General features: G+C 41.0%; 1 protein-coding gene across 1 annotated transcript in view; it reads right to left on the bottom strand.

The window, feature by feature from the left end:
• Nucleotides 1–24243, bottom strand: part of Ube2r2 (ubiquitin conjugating enzyme E2 R2) — a 72767-nt gene that overhangs the window by 14893 nt on the left and 33631 nt on the right. Inside the window, exons 2-3 of the mRNA XM_038347352.2 lie at nucleotides 12022–12108; nucleotides 779–876 (exon numbers count right to left, since the gene is read on the bottom strand). Of these exons, the coding sequence (XP_038203280.1) occupies nucleotides 779–876; nucleotides 12022–12108 (185 nt within the window). The remainder of the gene's footprint in view (nucleotides 1–778; nucleotides 877–12021; nucleotides 12109–24243) is intronic.

Genomic DNA, 24243 nt, shown 5'->3' with positions numbered 1-24243 from the left:
GACTACAAAGATACCCAGAGAAACCCTGTCTCAAAAAACAAAACCAAAAAACAAACAAACAAGCAAACAACAGCAGCAACAACAACAACAACAACAAAAAACCAAACCTGATGGAGGGAAATGAGAAAGAATCCCAACCACCTCAGGAAGTTAGTCAACCAAGAATTGCCCACATTTCAGAAGCAATCCGTACCCCACCTTCAACCATCATCACTAAAGATCACTGTGACCACTGTCACCTATGTCCCTTTAGGGATGCTCCAGCCCCCCCCCCCTGTGTCATCCTCGCCCCAGCTCAGAGCTAGCCTCTGGCCCACCCCCTAATAAATTTCTGATTTCTGCAGCATTCTTGGCCTCCGATCACCAATGCCCCTTTGAAGCCAAACCCTTACAACACATCCTCATGCACTAGGCAGAGAGGAAGCTATCAAACACAGCTTCACACAGAGTGAGACACCCAACATACGGCTCAAGTAGCAAGTGTCTGCAGTCTGGTGTATTTGGGAGGCTGACATAAAGGGTTTACTTGAGCCCAGGAATTTGAGGTCAATCTTGGCAACATAATAAGAATGTCTCAAAAATAGTTGGGCAATAGTGGTGCATGCCTTTAATCCCAGCACCTGGGGCAGACACAGGTCTCTGAGTTCAAAGCCAGCCTGGTTTACAAATGGAGTTCCAGGAGCCAGGGCTTTCACAGAGTAATCCTTTCTCAAGAAACCAATAAAAATAGAAAGCAGAGAACAAAGCTCGGCAAGTATCATCTCTTATAACACCTTACCTCACATTCTGAGTGGGATTCCACCTTTCAGAGGGCAGTTCTCCACTTTGTGGGTCATCTACAGGCGGATGAAGAATTGAAATGCATACATCTCCATTCTACAAAACAATAATACGACATTCAGTAAATACGTAAAAAAAACTGATGTAAGCAAGGTGCAGTGACACACACCTGCAGACCCAGTACTCAGACTGAAGCAATAGGATCTCAAGTACAAGGCCAGTCAAACCTGGTATACACACACACACACACACACACACACACCTGTGATAAAGGCCAGGCATGATGGTACGCACCTTTAATCCCAGTACTTGATAGGCACAGGCAGGCAAATATATGCGTCTGAAGTTAGCCTGGTCTACATAGCAAATTCTAAACCAGCTAGTGCTACACAGTAAAAGCTGTCTTTAATAACACACACACACACACACAAACAAACAAACAAACAAACCCACCAAAACATGCGATGAATAAGGCACATAATTTGTTTTGCTAAAAAGTTTGTTTCTTTTTATTATGGGAAAACAGTTCTCCATATTGAAGTTGAAGAGAACTAAATAGGATAAACATTCACCAGGACCATGTTCAGTGGCACATGCCTATAATAATCACAACACTCAATGAGATGAGAAGCAAGAGGATCACTCCAAGTATGAGGCAGCCTGATCTACATACATGTCAAGTTCCAGGTCATCCAAGGGCTGTGTAGCAGGGCTGACCTTGAACTCAGAGATCCACCTGCCTCTGCCTCCCGAGTACTGGGATCAATGGGGTGTGCCAAATCATTTGTTTTTCGTTTAAGAATCAAAACTGGACATAAGAGTTAAAAACCTTTTTGAATTTAGCTGGGTGGTGGTAGTGCACACCGTTAATCCCAGCACTTGGAAGGCAGAGGCAAGCGGATCTTTGTGAGTTCGAGGCCAGCCTGGTCTACAGAGCCAGGACAGTTAGGGCTGCTACACAGAGAAACCCCGCCTCTTTAAAAAAAATTAACTTAGCTGTGTATTATAATGTGCAAAATTGTTATGTTAGTCATCAAAGAGAGCCAGGGAAGGGACCTGGAGGCAGGTGCTGATGCAGAGGCCATGGAGGGGTTTGCTTCCCGTAGCTTGCTCAGCCTGCTTTCTTTCTTTTTTTTTTTTTTTTAATATTTATTTATTTATTATGTATACAATATTCTGTCTGTATACCTGCAGGCCAGAAGAGGGCACCAGACCCCATTACAGATGGTTGTGAGCCACCATGTGGTTGCTGGGAATTGAACTCAGGACCTTTGGAAGAGCAGGCAATGCTCTTAACCTCTGAGCCATCTCTCCAGCCCTCAGCCTGCTTTCTTATGGAACCCAGGACTACCAGTCTAGAGAAGGCACCACCCACAATTAAGAAAAGCACTACAAGATTCCCTACAAAAAAATCTTATGGTGACATTTTCTCAATTGAGGCTTCCTAGCTTATACTAAACCTAACATACAACTAGCCCACATGGTGTGTGCGTCTGTACACACGAGTGCAAGTGCCTAAGGAAACCCATCCACCAGAGTCTAGAGTCACAGGTCATGAGCATCCTGACGTAGGAATTGAACTCGCGTTCTCTGCCAAAGCAGTATGTACTCTTAGCCACTAAGCCAAGCTCTCCAGACCCATCTTTAAAGAATTTTTTAATTAAAAAAATTGCTTTTCTTTTGTTTGTTTGTTTTTCAAGACAAAGTTTCTCTGTGTAGCCCTGCCTGTCCTGGAACTCGCTCTGTAGACCAGGCTGGCATCAAAATCCACCTGTCTCTGCCTTCTGAGTGCTGGGATTAAAGATGTGCACCACCCCTGCTCAGTTTATAAAATTTTAATGATTTTTGTTTTTATTTCCAGCACCTTTAAAAAAAAGATTTGCTTATTTTTATGTGACTGGTGTTCTGCTTGCATGTACGTCTGTGTGAGAGTGCTGGATTCCCGGACCTGGAGTTACAAGCAGTTATGAGTGGCCACGTGGTTGTTGGGAATTGAACCGAGGTTCTCTATAAGAGCAGACACAAGGGCTCTTAACCCCTAAGCCATTTCTCTAGACCCCTCCAAAACATTTTTAAAGAATTTTAGGGGCTGGAGGGAGGTAAAGAGGCTATTTGCTCTCCAGAGGACCCAGGTTCAATTCCCAGCACCCACATGACAGTTCACAACCATATGTAACTCCAGTTCCATGGGTTCTAAGACCCTCTCCCGGCCTCCTCAGGTACCAGGCATACACATGATACACAGAGATACCCATGCAGGCAAAATACCCGTACATGCTTTTGTTTATTTTTTGAGTCAGGGTTTCTTTGTGTAGCCCTAGCTGTCCTGGAACTCACTCTGTAAACCAGACTGGCCTCAAAAAACTCAAGAGAACAGCCTGTCTCTACCTCCAAAGTGCTAACATTAAAGGTGTAAAAGTATCGAATAGTATATTCTAAAGCTAAATTACAATTGGATATTAAAGAAAGGCAGACGATAGAACACAGTGAGAAAGAATGTATATGTAGAATATGAAAAAAGACAAGAGGCTTTGTGGTTGTAGAAGCTTTTACATAGACCTCTAATACTGAGTAAATTCCATAAATTTTGACACGTGTCTGCCTAGAAAAATAAATCCACATCACAAGCATTAGAACAGAAGCTGGGGAAATAGCTTAGTTGGCAGTGTTTGCTCCACAAGCATAAGGACCTGAATTGAACCCCCAGCACCACATAAAGAGATGGGAACAGTGGAGCGCGCTGATAATCTCAGCAGAGATGCTTCCTTGGGCTACCTATGGGCTCCAGGTCCCAGAGTGAGATCTTGTATCAAAAGAAACAAAGTAAATGGCTTCTGAGGAACAACACCCAAGATTGATCACTGGCCTTGGTTTAATAATACATGCAATCACAAACTACATGCACCCATACACAACAGATAAATACATAGAAAATCAAAACCTGATAAATATTCCTGGCTACTTCTTTCTGTTTTCTATTACTACTCTAAAAATTACCACAGCATGACGATGTAAGACAGCAAATTCAAGCTGTTCACCAACATGGTGCCAAAGGCAAAAAAGGAAGCTCCTGCTCCTCCCCACAAAGCTGCAGCCAAAGCAAAGGCCAAGAAGGCAGTGCTGAAAGGCACCCACAGCCACAAAAGGAAGACCCACACGGCACCCACCTTCCGGCAGCCCAAGACCCTTGAAAGAGCACACCCAGGAGAAACACCTTGACCACTATGACATCATCCAATGTCCCCGACCATGGAGTCAGCCATGAAGACAGAAGACAACACACTTGTGCTCTCTGTGGGTGTCATGGCCAGCAAGCTGCAGATCACACAGGCTGTGAAGCCATGACACTGATGTGGCCAAATCAACACCCACAGAAGGCCTGCCCACCTTCTGTGCTCCTTTACGTCTCTTAACTCCCACTTGAGAAGCTCCTATTTGCAGTAGATGGTGATTACCACAGAAAACCACAGCTGGCCAAGGTGCAGAAAATAAGGGACTATGAAATGCTCACCCCTAAAGGAAACACATACTGCCCCACCAGCACCCTCAGACACGAAAGTAAAAAGACAGTAGGAACTGTCAGAGCCAGAGCTGGGTAACTACAACGACACAGCAGAGCAGCTGCACACGTCAACTTCAGCACTGGAGAGTGAGTGACTCAGCAGTTCAGAGCACTGGCTGCTCTTCCCAAGGATGAGGGTTCAATTCCCAGCATCACTCACACGGTAGCTAACAACTCTCTGTAACTCCAAGATCTGACCTTCACAAAGACATACATTCAGGCAAAATACCAATGCACAAAAAATAAAGTTTAAAAAAAATTCACTAAAACATCACAAATGAAGTGACCTAGGCAGAAAGTTAACATCAGGGACTAAAGACAAGATTGAGGAATTAGTACATTCAGTTATTAACTAAAACAAACAAACAACGAAAACAAAACAAAAAAAGAACATGCAAGACTTCGGGAATCACTAACAGACCAAATCTAAGAGTCTCTACTATGCAGGAAGCAACTGAAACACAGACTAGAACTACACAAGGTCTTTCCCAGGGACAGCATACCAGTGAATTGCCATCCCATAACAAATGAAAACATACACATATGCAACATTATAGAGACTGAGCCAGTTGGATTTACATATGTAGGAATTTATGTGTATATATACATACTTACAGGCACATAACAACTAACATAAAAAGAGGTCATGAAATTGAAAGAGAACAAGGAGAGGCATATGGGGGTGGGGAGGGAGAAGACAATGGGGAAATGTTATAACTAAGTTATATATAATCTCACACACACTTTTAAAAATATATAATACAACCAATTGGGGGGGAGGACAGGGTATCACTATGTAGCCCTAGGTGGACTAGAGCTTTCTATGTAGAATAGGCTATCCTCAAATTTGCCTGCCTCTGCCTACCAAGTATTGGGATTAAAGTCATGATCTACCACACCCAGCAAACAAATAATAATAATAATAATAATAATAATAATAATAATAATAATAATAATAATAATAATAATAATAAGAAGAAGAAGAAGAAGAAGAAGATGATAATGATACGGCATCTTCATAAGACCCAAGTTCAGTTCCCTGCACCCACATCAGGCAGCTCACAACCACTTGTAGCTCCAGTTCCAGTGGATCTGACATCCTCTTTTGTCTTCTTCAAGCACCTGCATGAGCACACACTCTCTCCTCTCTCCCTCCCTCCCTCCCTCTCGCTCTCTCTCTCTCATACACTTTTTTAAATTTCATTTTTATGTGTTTATCTGTGCACTATGCATGTGCAGTGCCCACAGAAGCCATAAGAGAACCTACCATTCCTAGGACTGGAGTTACATGTGGTTGTGAGCTACCAGGTTGAATGCTGGGAATTGAATCCAGGTCTTCTAGAAGATCAGCACATGCTCAATTGCTGAGCATCTCTCCAGTCCCAGAAACAGACAGGCAAGGCAGATAGGCAGAGACAGAGTGCTCGCTGGTCAAAAGCCTGCGGCGGAGGCAGTTCTGAGTTCTCATAAGGAAGCTACTGTGCTGCCTTGTTAAGTGGACATGATACCTGCCAAGCTGCCTCCCAGGAAACCATGGTTCCGTCCCAAGACTAGTGCTGCAGTGCTCTCTCTACAGCGGACAATGGCTCAGGAGTCAAAGTGCAGAGAGCAAGCTCTAGATCACAGAGACAGACACGATATGGCCAGTGCTCCCTTGAATTCACATGAGCTATGAATGCCTTCGTAATCCCTGCACAAGACTGTCTGCCAACATCCTGTCATGAAAGGGGAGGCGGTCACGAGGTCCCACCCTTCCTTGAGGAGGAAAAGAAAGTTTCTTCAAAGGTAAAGCCACCAGTAAGATGCCCAGGCTCATGTCGGCAACCACATGAACTCATTTACTACAAAAGGTAAAAAAGTAGAAAGAGGACCAGTTGGGAAGAGAAACAGAATTAGTGAGAATGGAAGTGGGGCAAAAGGGAATAATGAAAAGGAATATAAATCAAAATTATATGCATGTATAAAAATATCATAAAATATATTATAGTTTATAAATTAATAAATAATAAAACAATAAAAGTTAATAAATACTACTTTTTTTGGAGACAGGGTCTCTTGATCCTAAAACTCAAAGATCTAAACACCCCCCCCCCCTTTTTTTCTTGGTTTTTAGAGACAGGATTTCTGTGTAGCCCTGGCTGTCCTGGAACTTGCTCTGGCCTCAAACTCAAAGACCCACCTGTCTCTGCCTCCAAAGTGCTGTGGTTAAAGTCATGTGCCACAGCTGTAAATAAATAAATATTTATCTCTGTCTTTCCCTTTGTCTCTCTTTCTCTGTCTCTCTATCTCTTTTTAGTTTTTCAAGACACAGTTTCTCTGTGTAGCCTTGGCTGTCCTGGAACTGAATCTGTAGACCAGACTTGTCTCAAACTCAAGAGAGAGCCACCTGCCTCTGCCTCCTGAGTACCGGGATTAAAGGCATGCGCCGCCGCCACCACCCAGTTCCAGATCTACAGTTCTAGAGGCAAAACCTTATCCCTTAAATATTTCTAGATTAATTTAACTTACTAAATTAAACTTTTCTGGTTGCTTAAGATGGGTGTCTTGTCATGTAGCCTTGGTTAGCCTGGAGTTCTATATATACTAGGTTGACCTTGAAATTGAGAGCCACCTGTCTCTGTCTTTAAAGGCCTGTCATCATGGCTGACTAAATCAAGTTTTTATATGAATAACTGGGTTGGGCACACATCTACAATCCCAACACTTGGAAGGCAGAATTAGGTTCATGGTTAGCTTAGTTTGCATAGTGAGATACAGATCTGTCTGCCAAGGCTATAAGAATAAAACTGGCCAGCCTGGCCTACAAGAGCTAGTTCCAGGGTAGACTCCAAAGCCACAGAGAAACCCTGTCTCAGAAAACCACAAAAAAAAAAAAAAAAGAAAAGAAAATGAGGAAGGAAGGAAGGAAGGAAGGAAGGAAGGAAGGAAGGAAGGAAGGAAGGAAAAGATAGAGAGAAAAAAACCCACGCAGCTTAGTCGTCTGCCCCATGGCTGCCCCAGTCTTCAGTCACTACCAGCTGGCTTTCTGGTTTAGTGCCCTATATATTCTGAACCTTTAATATAAATGCAATCACACAATATGCAACCGTTTTCTGACTCCTCTCACTTAGTCAAATGTTTCAGAGTTCCCTCTACCCTCCATCGATGCAGTGAGCATGTGCTGGGCTTCCGTTGGTGGACACTGGAGTTGTATGTCAACAGTGCTGCTCTCTATACTGTGTGCTTCTTTTCCCTTGTTAGACGTGAGGCCTGTGTTTAACTTCCACGGGCCTTTTTTCCTAAGAGCGCACGCACCACTTTGTGCATTAGTCAAGTCTCACTACATGTCTGATGTGAACTGAGTTCATTCGTTGTCAGGGTCTCTTTCTATTCTCCAAGCCATTGCTGCCTAGTCTGGTCTCAAACTCCTGGGCTTTGGTAATCCTCCTGCCTCCGCCTTCTAACACACACTTGTGGCTAACTTTGGCTACTTTTCAATTAGGTTAATCCTTTTAAAATCCTGTGGGTTTTTTTTTAATTATGTATACAATATTCTGTCTGTGTGTATGCCTGCAGGCCAGAAGAGGGCAGCAGACCCCATTACAGATGGCCAATATCATTTTTTTTGTTTGTGGAAATCCAACAATTAATGAGACCACTACTTCCCCCTTGTGCTCACTTGTGCTAATTTTTATGTCAGCTTCACAGACTAGGATCATTTGGGAAGTGGGAACCTTAATTGAGAAGATGCCTCTATCGATTATCTGTGGACAAATACTTGGGACATTTCTTAACCACTGATTGATAAGGATGTGTGGTTGGAGCCACCCCTGTGCAGTGGTCCTGAGCTGTATAAGAGAGCAGGCTGAGCAAGTCATGAGGAGTAAGCCAGAAGGCAGACTTTCTCCACACTCTGCCATCAGTTCCTAGCCCGGCTTCCCTCATCTGACAGTGATCTAGAGTATGAAAGCCAAGTAAACCTTTCCTCCCGAGGTTGAAGGACATTTCGTCACCACAAGAGAAATCATAGTAAAGATGATATTCAATGAGATTGGTGTCGTTTTTTGTGAAAATCTATTGATTATAAATGGGCATCGCAGTTCCTGCTTAAAGTTCTAATACTTAGGAAGCTGAGGAGGGAAGATGACGTGTTAGAGGCTGATCTGGACTACATGGCAAGATCTTATCTCAAGATAAACATACTGGTAATTATAGATGTTCTGAATTATTTTGAGGTTCTTAGTTCTTCACCATGGTAGCACTAAACTCTCTTAGTGACAATAATTTCATGCTATGTTTTAAATTCCTTTCAATTTTTGAAATTCTAGGTCTCTTATTATTTCTTTATAAATTTTATATTCATCTTGCTGATGTTTGGGGGGAGATTTTGATAGGCGACTGCTTATGCTATCTGCCCCATTAAAGTTGTCTTTACTGGGAGCTCAGCTAGCAAAAGCAGTATATATTCTTTGTTTTTTAAAAAAATAATTTTTTTGGTTATTTTTGTCTTGATATTTTACATTTTATTTAAGACATGTAAAAAGAACAGTACAATAAGTATTCTTGTATTCACTACCTAGTGTGTGAATACTAAGTTGCTCTACTGTTTAGAAGTTTTTTTTGTTGTGTCTTTTTTTATTGATATTTATTGAGCTCTACATTTTTCTCTGCTCCTCTCCCTGCCTCTCCCCTCCTCCCTTCAATCCTCAGCCAAGGTCCCCATGCTCCCAATTTACTCAGGAGATCTTGTCTTTTTCTACTTTCTACTTCCCATGTAGATTAGATCTATGGAAGTCTCTCTCAGTGTTCGCATTGTTGTCTAAGTTCTCTGGGATTGTGGTTTGAAGGCTGGCTTTCTTTGCTTTATGTTTAAAAACCACCTATGAGTGAGTACATGTGATAATTGTCTTTCTGTGTCTGGGTTACCTCACTCAAAATAATGTTTTCTAGTTCCATCCATTTTCTTGCAAAATTCAAGCTGTCGTTATTTTTTTCTGCTGCGTAGTACTCCACTGTGTAAATGTACCACATTTTTTTATCCATTCTTCGGTCGAAGGGCATTTAGGTTGTTTCCAGGTTCTGGCTATGACAAACAAAGCTGCTGTGAACATAGTTGAGCACATGTCCTTGTAGCATGATTGAGCATCCTTTGGATATATACCCAAAAGTGGTATTACTGGGTCTTGAGGAAGGTTATTTCCTAATTTTCTGAGAAATCGCCACACTGACATCCAAAGGGGTTATACCAGCTTGCATTCCCACCAGCAATGCAGATGTGTTCCCTTTTCCCCACAACCTCTCCAGCATAAGTTGTCATTGGTGTTTTTGATCTTGGCCATTCTTACAGGTGTAAGATAGAATCTCAGAGTTGTTTTGATTTGCATTTCTCTACTGACTAAGGATGTTGAACATTGTCTTAAGTGTCTTTCAGCCATTTTAGATTTCTCTGTTGAGAGTTCTCTGTTTAGGTCTCTGTTTTTTTTTTTTTTTTTAATTGGATTATGTGATCTTTTGGTGTCCAATTTCTTGAGTTCTTTGTATATTTTGGAGATCAGACCTCTGTCTGATGTGGGATTAGTGAAGATCTTTTCCCATTCGTAGGCTGTTGTTTTGTCTTGTAGACCGTGTCCTTTGCTTTACAGAAGCTTTTCAGTTTCAGGAGTTCCCATTTATTAATTGTTTCTCTCAGTGTCTGGGGTTCTATTTAGGAAGTGGGTCCCTGTGCCAATGCATTCACGTGTATTTCCCACTTTCTCTTCTATAAGGTTCAGTGTGGCTGGCTGGCTGTTTGGAACTCACTCTGTAGACCAGGCTGGCCTTGAACTCACAGAGATGCCCCTGCCTCTACCTCCCAAGTGCTGGGATTAAAGATCCCACCACCACTGTGCTTATGCACTCTTACAGTCTACAAGTCTATCCTTTATTTTTATTAATTTCAGATCATGGTGTTTTTAAAAATTAAATTCACAAATACTACAGTAAAGTTTACTTCCTTTGGGCAATAAAAGAAGTAAATGATAATCAAAGGTTTTTTTTTTTTTTTTTTTTTTTAAGGTCTTTAAAACAGTGTTTCTCTGTGTAGCCCTGGCTCTGTCCGCCTCTGCCTGGATTTAAAGGCATGTGCTACAATGCCCACTCCATCTTTTGTTTTTTTGACATATATGTATTTATTGGGCGGGGGGGGTGTGAAAACACATGTTTTATGTATAGATCAGAGGACACCTCTGAAGAGTCAGTTCTCTCCTTCCACCATGTGGGTTCCAGAAATTAAACCCCAGTTGTCAGGCTTGGTGGCAAGCGTCTTTACTCACTGAGCCATCTTGCCTTAACATTATGACTATGCTAACTACTACAAGACAGTATTGCAGGAGGCTACTTCTGGACAGAACAGCATAGATCACCATTTCATGTTTGTCCTAGTTGGAAAAAAAACAGAAAGTAAAACTGTGGATGTCTGGAACCCTACTTGGGAGGTTCCAAGAACTACAAATTAGAAAACAGCCTGAGATACACTATGAGAGCTGTTCTCAAACAAACATAAATTAAAAGGGAAAGCCAACCGTGGAAGGTAAAGCGGCTGCTCTGCAAGGCTAATGAGTAACTCCAGCACTGTCATGATTAGCCCAAAGCTAACATGTTCTGTTTTGACCGGCAGTTCTACTCGAAAGTCTCCCTGCAGGCACATTGACTTGTCCAAGAGAACCTTGGTGTAGGAGGTTTTTCTGTTCATGTGTTGCTTTCATTGGTTAATGAATAAAGAAACTGCCTTGGCCTTTAGATAGAGCAGAACTTAGGTGTGGGTGGGGGGGGACACAGGACGGGACAGAACTGAATGCTGGGAGGAAGAAAGCAGAGTCAAGGGAGAAGGCATGGATCCTCTGCCTGAGACAGACGCCAGTTAGAATCTCCAGTAAGCCACTGCCACGTGGCGATACACAGATTAATGGAGATGGGTTAAACTAATATGTAAGAGTTAGCCAATAAGAAGTTACAGCTAATGGCCAAGCAGTATTTTAATAAATACAATTTATGTGTGATTATTTCGGGGCTAAGCTAGCCGGGCAGCCAGGACAAAAAAGCAGGCCTCTCCATACAATAGAACCTCACCTTGGATTTATTCCAAAAGAGGCTCTCAAATGCTCAGCAGTAACTCCTGAAAGGAGACCAAGCCAAATGTACTAGGATAAATCCCCCCGAAAAAGTTGAGTCTCTGCCCATAGCAACAGGTGTCCCTTGCTGTAAAGTTAGAGGATAGGTACTTTACTAAATTTGTAAAACATGAAAGTTAACATGTGTGCATTATAAACTTAGCAACCAGCTGCAAAGGCTTAAAGTTTCCATCTTTAACTGGAATAATTATTATATATTATAAAAGTACTCTTGATTTTAAATAATTAAAGCAGAGAATACAAAATAGAAAACAAACATTTCTCTGTGGGTACAGTGAAACACAACTTACTGATACACACAGTCTATTTCAGGGTGGGCAGGGTGTGCTGAAGTGACTGAACTGAGATCCTTGGGCATGCTAAGCAAATGCTTTACCAAGTTACACTCTCCAGCTCAAACTACTGTTTTTGTGTGGTGTGATAATTAAACACAGGTCCTTGACTGGTAAATCTCTAGTCTCTTTTTAAGAACTCTTTTTAAGAACTAATCTGAAAAAATCCACAGAGAAAGTTATAACAGATGTCTCTTACCTCATAAATGTTGGGGTGCCACATTTTGGTCAAGAATCTGAAGGTAGGTGGTGAATATGGGTAGTCAATAGGAAATTTAATATGTGCCTGAAAAAGAAAAAAAATGCTAATAAATAAGACAAGTTGTTCGTTTGCCTATAGTTCCCACTATTATATCCCAAAGAAAGAGAGCTCCTTTCTACAGATCAGGTTCCCGAGGAGTCACAGCACCAGGGTTATCAGAATGTTCTTTCAGTAGATCATCAAATATTTGTGTCTTGGCTAAATGACCCAAATTCAGATATTATCATTTTTATGAATAAAAGTTCAGCTCACAGGAAAGAAAAGTAAGAGATGTGCCAAAACACTGAGGCTGCTGCCCTGCGTCCAGAGATGCGCCCTGTCACTAAGTTAGTCCCCGTTCTCTGCTACCACTACTGTTTAAAGATTTATTAATTATGTATATAGTGTTCTATCTGCATGTATACCTGCAGGCCAGAAGAGGGCACCAGATCTCAGTATAGATGGTTGTGAGCTACCATGTGGCTGCTGGGAATTGAACTCAGGACCTCTGGAAGAACAGCCAGTGCTCATAACCTCTGAGCCATCTCTCCAGCCTGCTACCACTATTTTTGTGCCAAACAAACCAACATGGTTTTCTAATAAATAAGAGAACAAAATAATTTTTCCTTTTTATTGATATCATGCAAACAGTATCTCCTCACTCACCAACGTTTGACCTTTTTTTTCCTCCTTTTCTTGGCTTTTCGAGACAGGGTTTCTCTTGTAACAGTCCTGGCTATGCTGGAACTCACTTTGTAGACCAGGCTGGCCTCAAACTCACTGAGATCCACCTGCCTCTGCCTCCCAAGTACTGGGATTAAAGGTGTGCACTGTACCACCACCTGGCTAATGTGCACATTTTGATGTCATTTCTTTTCAGTGGTTCTTTTTATTATACAAATGCTCTTTTCCTCCTCCCCCAACCCCCTCCCAAAAAAAGCACTTGCTGCCAAGTCTCATGACTTGAGCTCAATTCCCAGGCTTCATAGTGTCATCTCTCATGCATTTCCTCAACACTAAATAAAGTTTTCAAAACTTACTTAAAATTATTTATTTCATTTTATTTGTACTGAATGTTTGTGTGCATGTATGTATTTTATTTGTACTGAATGTTTGTGTGCATGTATGTATATGCACCATGTGTGCCTGGTGACTTCAGAGGTCAGAAGCGGGTGTGTGATCCCCTGAAGCTGGGGTTATGTGATTTACCCATCAAACTCTCACTAAACCTAACAACCTAAGTTGTAGAATTAGGTTCTACATGGTAGAATTCAGTTGTCCCATTAAGTTATCCTCTGACATTCACGCATGCATCGTGGCATGCATGCAAACACATACATAAGTAACTGTAAAAAAAATTATAACATACAATATGTAAAAAAATAATTAAAAATAATTATATAATTCTGGAAGACATAAAAATATAGAGAGAAGGGGAGAGGAGCAGGTAATCATTTGAAATTAAAATCCTGGCTATATTTACTAAAGATTTTTAATTTTTTCAAAGTTTATTATTAGGGGAGTATATTATTATGGCTCAGAGGTTAAGAGCACCTTCTTGGAAGAAGATCTGGGCTCAATTCCCAGCACCTACGTGGCAGCCTACAACTGTCCATTACTCCAGTTTCAAGGGATCTGACTGTGTCTGCCCTCTGTGGGCACCAGAACTGTGTGTGATGCATAGACATACATTTGGGAAAAACACTCATATACATAAAATTTTAAAACATTTTAAGGGATTTTTAGTTAAAGAGGGAGGGGTGTGTATATGAATGCCTGTGTGTACATGCACACACATGTGTCTATGTGTGGATGTATGCATGTGAGGTCAGAGAGGGCATCAGGTCCCCTGAAACTGGCATTACAAGTGGTTGTGAATGCCCAACTTGTGTGCTCAAAACTGCAAAGAGTTTTTGTTGCATCTTGGGCTCCATGTAGAGAGAGCATGATTGAGCTGTGCCGCCAGGCCACAATGAGCTATGTGCATCTGTCATCAAACAAGGAAGACTGGAAGGCCATGCTCGAGTTGTCAACATGCCAGGGCCTACAGTCATCACTGGAGCATAAATTCTAATTGGTCTTAATAATGAAAACTCAGTGTCAGCTATCAGGCTGTGAAAGCTGAAGGATCAGAGAAGCAGAGTAGCCAGCGACTAGGGAGTTTTTTACCTCTACCAATGCTTGGTCCAAAGGGGTAGTGTAAGGAGGTCCTTCTGTATATGTGTTGCTTTTACTGGTTAATGAATAATAAAGGTGCTTTCAGACAACGGTTTAACACAGTGTAGCCAGGCCGAAAAGACAGAGAAAAAAGGTGAAGTCAGAGAGAAGCCATAGAGCTGCCAGAGGAAAATGATGTGAGCCACCAGTCAAAACCTTCCCGGTAGGCCAAGAACCTCGTGGTGAAATATAAAATAATAAAAATGGATTAATTCTAGATGCAAGAGCTAGCCAATAAGAAGCTAGAGCTAATAGGCCAAGCGGTGATTTAATTAATACAAACACAAGAATACAAAAAAACTTCGCAAGAGCATCAGGTGCTCTTAACTTCTGAGCCATCTCTCTAGACCCTATGAAGGTTTTTAATTAGCTACTTTAAACAGGACTATAGGAAGCTATGGCTAAAGGATTAATGGAGTCAACAAAATAGACACAGTTTTTGAGTTCTGGCCAGCCTGGAACATACAGTTATGCCTTGTCTTGTACACATAAGATTAAAAGAAAGAAAGAATGAGTTTAAAATCCTAAAGGAAAGGAAATCATTAACCGTAACAAACCATTTCCATCAAGGTAAGGGGAGATGGAGGTAGGAATGTGGTTTGAAAGAAAATGGTCCCTAAAGGGAGTGGCACTATTAGAAGGTGTGGCCTTGCTGGAGGAAGTGTGTTATTATGAGGGTGGGCGTTGAGGTCTATTTTGCTCAAGCTTCCCTCAGTGTGACATTGAGTTCACATCCTGTTGCCTTTTGATCAAGATATAGCCAGAACCATGTCGGCCTGCGCCTGCATGCTGCCATGCTCCCCGCCATGATGATAATGGACTGAACCTCTGAACTGTAAGCCACCACCCTCAATTAAATGTTTTCTTTTTAAGAGTTTGGTGTAGGAGGTCCTTCTGTATTTGTGTTGCTTTCATTGGTTGAATAAAGAAACTGCCTTGGCCTTTTGATAGGGAAGAGCTTAGGTAGGCATGGAAAAGAGAACGGAATGCTGGGAGGAAGAAGGGCAGTGTGGCAGACGCCATGATTCTCCTGCCCGAGACGGACGCTGGTCAGACTCATGCCGGGAAGCCACAGTCAAGCGATACACGTTAATGGAGATGGGTTAAACTAATATGTGAGAGTTAGCCAGTAAGAGGCTAGAAATAATGGGCCAGGCAGTGATTTAATTAATACAATTTCTGTGTGGTTATTTCTGGGGTTAAGCTAGCCGGGTGGCCGGGACGAAAAGCAGGCCCGCTCCTCCTGTAACAAGAGTTTCTGTGGTCAGGGTGTCTCTTCACAGCAAAAGAAACCCTAACTAAAACAAGGAGGAACAATGAAAAGATAGGACAACGGAACAGAGGCTCTGAGCCCTAACAATTTATCACCCTATTATTTAAATCTCTAAACTTTTTTTTTCCTTTTCTTTTTTCTATTTTAAGACAGGGTCTCATTATAGTAGCCCTGGCTAGCCTAGAACTCAGAGATCTACCTGTCTCTGCCTTTCAAGTGCTGGAGTTAGAAGTGTGTACTACCATGCCTGGCTAAGCTTCAATATATATATGAGATAATATTTTATAAATATATTTTATATAATATACTATAAAATATATATGTATATATATACATACACATTATACACAGACATTTAAAAAAAACTTTAGGTAAGATGGCTCTTGCTTTTAATCCAGCACAGGAAAGCAGAGGCAAGTGGATCTCTGAGATAAGAGGTCAGCTTGATCTACAGAGTTAGTACCAGGACAGCCAGGGCTACACAAAGAAACCTTGTTTAGAAACACCAAAATGAATGAATGAACATGAGTAAACAAAATACATTTAGGAACTGGAAAGATGACTCAGCAGCTGCTCTTCCAGAAAACCCAGGTTTAATAATTAAAAAAAAAAAACTTATGAAGACAAAAATTGAAAATTTAAAATAAGAAAGTTTTCATTAAAAGAACAATCTAGGAAGCTCAACAGTCATTATAGTTGAAGATTAAAAAACGAAGTAAAAGTCAAGCATGGTGGTGCACACCCAGCACTCGAGACAGAGGCAGGCAAGTCTCTGTGAGTTTGAGGCCAGGCCGGTGTACATAGTTCTACAACTATTTAGAGACACCCTGTCTTGGGGGGAGGGGCGCGCGGGCGGGGGATGAAAATAGATCACAGTAGTGCATGTACGGAAGGGAAAACTCAAAGGGCACATCTTTGTGAGATGTGCAAGATTCTAGCGAGCTGGTGAGGTAGCTTACTGCTTACTGACACTTGCCCCCAAGTCTGACAATCTGAGGTCCATCCCAGGGACACAAGGAGTATAGGAGAAAACCAATTCCTGCACGTTGTTCTCTGACCTCCACACAAGAGCCACAGCAAACACACATTTATGCACATACAAAATAAATTAAAATGTAATAAAATTTTTTAATTCCATAAAGAAGGTGGGCATAGCAGTATTCCTGACACTAAAAGGCTGAGGCAAGAAAACCGAACTTTTTGTTTGTTTTTTTCTTTTTTTTGGGAGGGGGAGACAGAGATTAAAAAAAATACTTGTAAGAGATGTCTCAAGCAATACTGGAAGAAACACATGCTTTCAAAAGTCTATAGAAAAATTATTCATCTAGCAAACTATACTTCAAATGCAAAATATGTATTTTTAGATATAAAAATGTCAATATTATCTTCTAATGATGCTCTTTTCTAAAAGGTACTAGAATTACCAGGTGGTGGTGGTACATGCCTTTAATCCCAGCACTTGGGCAGCAGGAGCAGGTGGAACTCAGACCAAGGCCAGTCTGGTGTACAGAGTGAGAACTATTTCACAGAGAAACCCGATCTCAAAATAAATAAATAAATCGCACACATACAAACAAAAAGAGGTACTAGAATTTACACTTCATACTCCCACATTCCAAAAAGATTGTAATTAACCATGTTATCAATTACATTATACAGGCACAAACCTGTAATCTCAGCATTCAAGAAATGAGACAGAAGTATCTAGAGCATCAGGCCAGTCTGAGCTACAAAGAGACCCTTATCTTAAATGAAGCAAAAACACACAAACAAATGTTATAAAAAATGTACAAGACTCAAAAGAATAAACTATCAAAGCAATTAGTAAAATCACTAAAAACAAGGTAAATATAAAAAAAATTGTTTTAGCAACAATTATCTTAATGAAAAGTCATTAAGGTAAGACTTGGAATATTCCTGATGGTATGGCTGTGGTCAGGATTAAAGAGGATATCTGACATGACCAGAAACACACACCCACACACACAAGAATTTGTGCGCACATAGATGCTCTTGCACTCCCGAATGTGAATGTATGTGCACACACATTCGCAATGGTGGTACACTTAATCCCAATACAGATATTAAAGCGGAAGGATCTGAAACCCACCCTCCACTGCAGAGTGGGAATTCCAAAGCCTATGATAAAGACTATAATAAATTCATGAGGAGGTCGTTCATTCATTTTTGTAGACATTCTCTCTCTCTCCTCTCTCTCTCTCTCTCTCTCTCTCTCTCTCTCTCTCTCTCTCTCTCTCACACACACACACACACACACACACACACACACACACACACACCTCTTTGGTTTTTCAAGACAGGATTTCTCTGTAGCTCTTGTAAACTAGGCTGGCCTCGAACTCACAAAGATCCGCCTGCCTCTGCCTCCTGAGTGCTGGGATTAAAGGCGTGTGCCACCACCACCGGGTTAGTCTCTCTATGTAGCCCTGGGGTCTCACAATGTAGACCAAGCTAACACTGAACTCACAGAAATCCTCCTGCCTCTGGATTTGCTAGGATTAAAAGTATGCACAGCCATGCTTGCTGATAAATTTTTAAAATGATGAGGTAGCAAATGCCTGAAATTCCATCACAAAAGACTGAGGCAGAAAGAGTAAATCTAAATTACATATCAAACCTCTTTTCTAAAATAAAGATCTAAATAAGTACACAGATAAATAAAACACAGATTAAACAACTATTATTAAAATGTCCATTTTCAAATGCAAAAATCACATGTGCTCACACTTGTGTTTACACATATGCACTGGTACTCCAGCATGCACAGGTGTGCATACACACACTGGGCATGTGGGCACACTTAATCCCAACATATATAAGGAAAAAAAATCCAAGCAAAACAGGCTGAAGACATGGCTCAGCAGTGAAGAGCCCTAACTTATCTTCCAGAGGACCCAGGTTCTATTCCTAGCACCACAGTGATTAGGAACCATCTGTAACTCCGGTCCCAGGGAATTCAATACCCTCTTCTGGCCAACACTAACACTGAATGCATGTGGTACACAGATATAATACTGCACACATACAAAATTATGTATACATAGCACTAAACGCCTATTTAAAGAAGCTGGAAAAATCCCACACTAGTGAATTAACAGAACATTTGAAAACTTTAGAACAAAAAGAAGCAAACTCACCTAAGAGAACTAGATGGCAGGAAATAATCAAATTGAGAGCTGAAATCAACAAAATAGAAACAAAGAAAACAATACAAAGAATCAATGAGACAAAGAGTTGGTTCTTCAAGAAAAATCAACAAAACAGACAAACCTTTATCCAAACTAACCAAAAGGCAAAGAAAGAATATCCAAATTAACAAAATCAGAAAAGGGGGACATAACAACAGTCACGGAGGAAATACAGAGAATCATTAGCTCTTATGTTGAAACTCTATACTCCACAAAATTGAAAAACTTAAAGGAAATGGACAACTTTCTAGATAAATATCACTTACCAAAATTAAATCAAGACCAGATAAGCAAATTAAACCGACCTATAACTGCTTAAAAAAAAAAAAAAAGAAAGAAAGTCACCAAAAGACTCCCAACCAAAAAAAAAAAAAAAAAAAAAAGTCCAGGACCAAATGGTTTCAGCTCAGAATTCTAATACCAATACTCCTCAAATTTTCCATACTCCACACAATAGAAACAGAGAGAACATTGGCAAACTCTTTTTATGAGGCTACAATTACCCTGATACCCAAACCACAGAAAGACATTGCTAAGAAAGAGAATTACAGACCAATCTCACTCATGAACATTGATGCAAAAATACTAAATAAAATACCAGCAAATCTAATCCAAGAACACATCAGAACCATCATCCACCATGACCAAGTTGGCTTCATCCCACAGATGCAGGGATGCTTCAACATAAGAAAATCTGTCAACGTAATCCACCATATAAACAAGCTAAAAAATAAAAACCATATGATCATCTCATTAGATGCTGAAAAAGCTTTCGACAAAATACAACATCCCTTCATGATAAAGGTCTTGGAGAGAGCAGGGATACAAGAAACATACCTAAACATAATCAAGGCAATATACAGCAAGCCAACATCAAACTAAATGGAGAGAAACTCCCAGTGATTCCACTGAAATCAGGAACAAGACAAGGTTGTCCACTCTCTCCATATTTATTCAATATAGTTCTTGAGGTCCTAGCTAGAGCGATAAGACACCAAGGGGAGATGAAAGGGATACAAATTGGAAAAGAAGAAGTCAAAATCTCACCATTTGCTGATATAATAGTTTATATAAGTGATTCCAAAAATTCTACCAAGGAACTTCTACAACTCATAAACACTTTCAACAATGTAGCAGGATATAAGATTAACTCAAAAAAATCAATAGCCCTCCTATACAAAGGTGATAAATGGGATTAGAAAGAAATCAGAGAATCAACACCCTTCATAATAGCCATAAAAAGCATAAAATATCTCGGAGTAACTCTAACCAAACAAGTGGAGGACTTGTATGACAAGAACTTTAAATCTTTGAAGAAAGAAATTGAAGGAGACACCAGAAAGTGGAAAGATCTCCCATGCTATTGGGCAGGCAGAATTAACATAGTAAAAATGGCAATCTTACCAAAAGCAATCTACAGATTCAACGCAATGCCCATCAAAATCTCAGCAAAATTCATCAAAGACCTCTTCATTTGGAAAAGCAAAAAAAAAAAAAAACAAAACCCAGGATAGCCAAAACAATCCGGGGCAATAAAAGAACTTCTGAAGGCATCACAATCCCTGATGTCAAACTCTACTACAGAGTTACAGTACTGAAAACAGCCTGGTACTGGCATAAGAACAGACAGGAGGACCAATGGACCCGAACAGAAGACCCGGATATCAACCCACACATCTTCAAACACCTGATATTTGATAAAGAAGCAAAAGATATCAAATGGAAAAAAGAAAGCATATTTAACAAGTGGTGCTGGCATAACTGGATACCAACATGTAGAAGAATGAAAATAGACCCATATCTATCACCATGCACAAAACTCAAGTCCAAATGGATCAAAGACCTCAACATAAAGCCAGCCACACTGAACCTTATAAAGAGAAAGTGCAAACCTTATAAAGAGAAAGTGCAAAGTACACTTGATCACATTGGCACAAGGACCTACTTCCTAAATATAACCCCAGCAGCACAGAAACTGAGAGAAACAATTAATAAATAGGAACTCCTGAAACTGAAACGCTTCTGTAAAGCAAAGGACATGGTCAACAAGACAAAACAGCCTACAGAATGGGAAAAGATCTTCACTAACCCCACATCAGTCTGAACTCCAAAATATACAAAGAACTCAAGAAATTGGACACCAAAAGATCACATAATCCAATAAAAAAAAATGGAGTACAGACCTAAACAGAGAACTCTCAACAGAGAAATCTAAAATGGCTGAAAGACACTTAAGACAATGTTCAACATCCTTAGTCATCAGAGAAATGCAAATCAAAACAACTCTGATATTCTATCTTACACCTGTAAGAATGGCCAAGATCAAAAACACCAATGACAACTTATGCTGGAGAGGTTGTGGGGAAAAGGGAACACATCTGCATTGCTGGTGGGAATGCGAGCTGGTACAACCCCTTTGGATGTCAGTGTGGTGATTTCTCAGAAAATTAGGAAACAACCTTCCTCAAGACCAAATAATACCATTTTGGGGTATAACCAAAGGATGCTCAATCGTGCCACAAAGACATGATGTGCTGTTCATAGCAGCTTTGTTTGTCATAGCCAGAACCTGGAAACAACCTAAATGCCCCTCGACCGAAGAATGGATAAAAAAAATGTGGTACATTTACACAGTGGAGTACTACGCAGCAGAAAAAAATGACAGCTTGAATTTTGCAAGAAAATGGATGGAACTAGAAAACATTATTTTGAGTGAGGTAACCCAGACACAGAAAGACAATTATCACATGTACTCACTCATAGGTGGTTTTTAAACATAAAGCAAAGAAAGCCAGCCTTCAAACCACAATCACAGAGAACTTAGACAACAATGAGGACACTAAGAGAGACTTACATAGATCTAATCTACATGGAAAGTAGAAAAAGACAAGATCTCCTGAGTAAATTGGGAGCATGGGGACTTTGGGGGAGGATTGAAGGCGGGAGGGGAGAAGCAGGGAGGGAAGCAGAGAAAAATGTAGAGCTCAATAAATATCAATAAAGGGCTGGAGAGATGGTTCAGTGGTTAAGAGCATTGCCTGTTCTTCCCAAGATCCTGAGTTCAATTCCCAGCAACCACATGATGACTCATAACCATTTGTAATGAGGTCTGGTGTCCTGGCCTTCAGGCATACACAGACAGAATATTGTACACATAATAAATAAATAAATTTTTAAAAAGTCTCCAATAGATATTTAAAAAAATAAAAAATAAATACCAATAAGAAAAAGAAAAAAAGAAATAAATCAGCAGACACCAAAAAGTCAACCAAAATTCTCTAAGCTAACAAGGGTGATATTAAGAATACTAAAATTCATTTACAACAGAAAGAAGATGAACCAGATAGCTGTACTGGCACATGCCTATAGTATCAGTATTTGGAGGTGGAAAAGAAGAATAGACAGTTCAGAGGAAGTCAAGGATATGAAACAACATCCCATCTCAAAAACAAACTTGGCACTTTGGTTTATACTTGTAATCCACAGTTGTCAAGGCCAGCCTGGGCTACATAGAGTAACCCTGACAAAAGAAAGCAGAAACACTATAAAGGAAATAACTTTGTAATTTAAGACATAAATACAAAAAGCCACTTACAACAAAGGACCTGAATGAAGGAGCCAAAGAGAAAAATTACAGCATACTACTTACCAGCCTATTCATGGGCTAAGAATCCGAAAAGTATACATGGAAAGAACCTCTTACACAGTGAGCCAACAATTTTTTAAAATGTAGAGTAGTAATCCTTGTGTACGCCACTGAGAAATAATGAATACACAGAAAAAAAGCCAGCCAGACAGAAGGAAATCCACATCAAGTGTCAAGTTTACCACAGCAAGAAGAGAACAAATAGTGGCGTGCCCACACACTACCCTGCGTGCCTGACTAGCATTGCGTACTAGACCCAGACTCCCGGGCAGGAGTTATGAGTGACAACTGAAGAGAATTAATTAACCAGAAAATAACAACAGTGGCTGAAGAGAAAAACAAAAAAATCTCTAACTCTTGACAATTTATCATACAAAATGACAGCCAGAAGATTTTGGCACAGGAGGTAACTACACAATGGTTATCTCTGCTAACAGCCATTCAGATAATAAACAATAAATGTTATAACCTCAGCAGGCTCTCCTGGCGCTTCCTCCTGCCCACTGGCAGTCTGAGGTATGCCAGAACCCTGAAACCCGGTCTTCCTGTGACAGTCTCACTTTTCCAACTAACAAATCATGGGTGAACCACACTACACCGGCAGAAATGGTTAAGTTTCCCTTCTTCCTGGATCCGTGGGAGTGACCGCTTAGTATCCTGCATCCTTCTGGTGTCCTTGGAAATGGAGGAACCCCCAACCACAGCCTTTAAGGCTACAGTTGACCATCTTCACTGACTGACCTCTGGCCAATTCCCATGAGTGAGGTCTCCCCTCTCAAGTGTAGTTTCTTGCCTTTTGGCCCCACAGTAAGTCCTGATACCAGGCAACCATGGCTCTCTCAGGCTCGGAGCCCTTGGTTCCTGTTCTTTGCAAGACGATGTACAGGACAGCCTGTGCCTACTTATCCAATCCTCTCTGAATTCCTGGGGCTCTAGAAATTGCAGATCCTTGGATCTTGATTTCTCTACCTCACTTGTGGGAACTGTGTCCACTTTTACAGTAAGATCTGATCTGATCCAAACATCCCTTAGATATCAATCCAAATGGCCACTTGTTCCAAAGGTCCTGCAAAATACCAGGGTATTTTGGAACATTCTGCAATCCAATAGATGGAAGGACGTATCCAATGTTCCTTTTCTTCTTCTTTTTTGTTTTTCCTGTCGTTTTTTGAGACAGAGTTTCTCTGCAGCTTTGGAACCTGTCCTGGAACTAGCTCTTGTAGACCAGGTTGGCCTCGGACTCACAAAGATCCGCCTGCCTCTGCCTCCCGAGTGCTGGGATTAAAGGTGTGTGCCACCACCACCCAGTTGGTATCCTATTTTCATGCTTTTCTCTTCTTTGCTCCAAGCTCGCTCTGTTCTTTTCTCGCCTCTTAATCCTTCCTATCTCTAATTTCCTCTCTTGAGTCTCTGATGTCCCCAACTCCGAAGCAGCCTTTCACTTTCACCCTTTCGTGTTTCTGCTCCCCTCCCCCTCCCTCCTCCCCCCTCCCCCTCCTCCAATAGACTTCTTACACTGTTTTGTGCAGAATGTTTGCTTAGTGGCAGAGCTCACCGAAAGGAAACCACTTCACACTGGGACCCTACCCACCTGCTCGTTTGCTGACAGCTTTGCCTTCCATTCAATACCAACAGTTGGGTCTCTGGAGGGTTTCCACCTCTGACCATTCCCCTAGATGTAAGGCTTCCTTTCTCCAGCAGTCCTCTCCTTGCCTTCTGGTACCAGGCAAACATGTCTCTCTCGGGCTCAGAGCCCTTGGCCCTGTTCTTGCATGACGACATACTGAACAGATTGTGCCCACTCAATCTGATCCTCCCTGGATCCCTGTGCCAGT

This window comes from Arvicola amphibius, chromosome 11, assembly GCF_903992535.2.
Source record: "Arvicola amphibius chromosome 11, mArvAmp1.2, whole genome shotgun sequence".
Lineage (NCBI taxonomy): Eukaryota > Metazoa > Chordata > Mammalia > Rodentia > Cricetidae > Arvicola > Arvicola amphibius.
The sequence above is the reverse complement of the archived record's forward strand: the minus strand, read 5'-3'. Positions and strand labels throughout refer to the sequence as shown.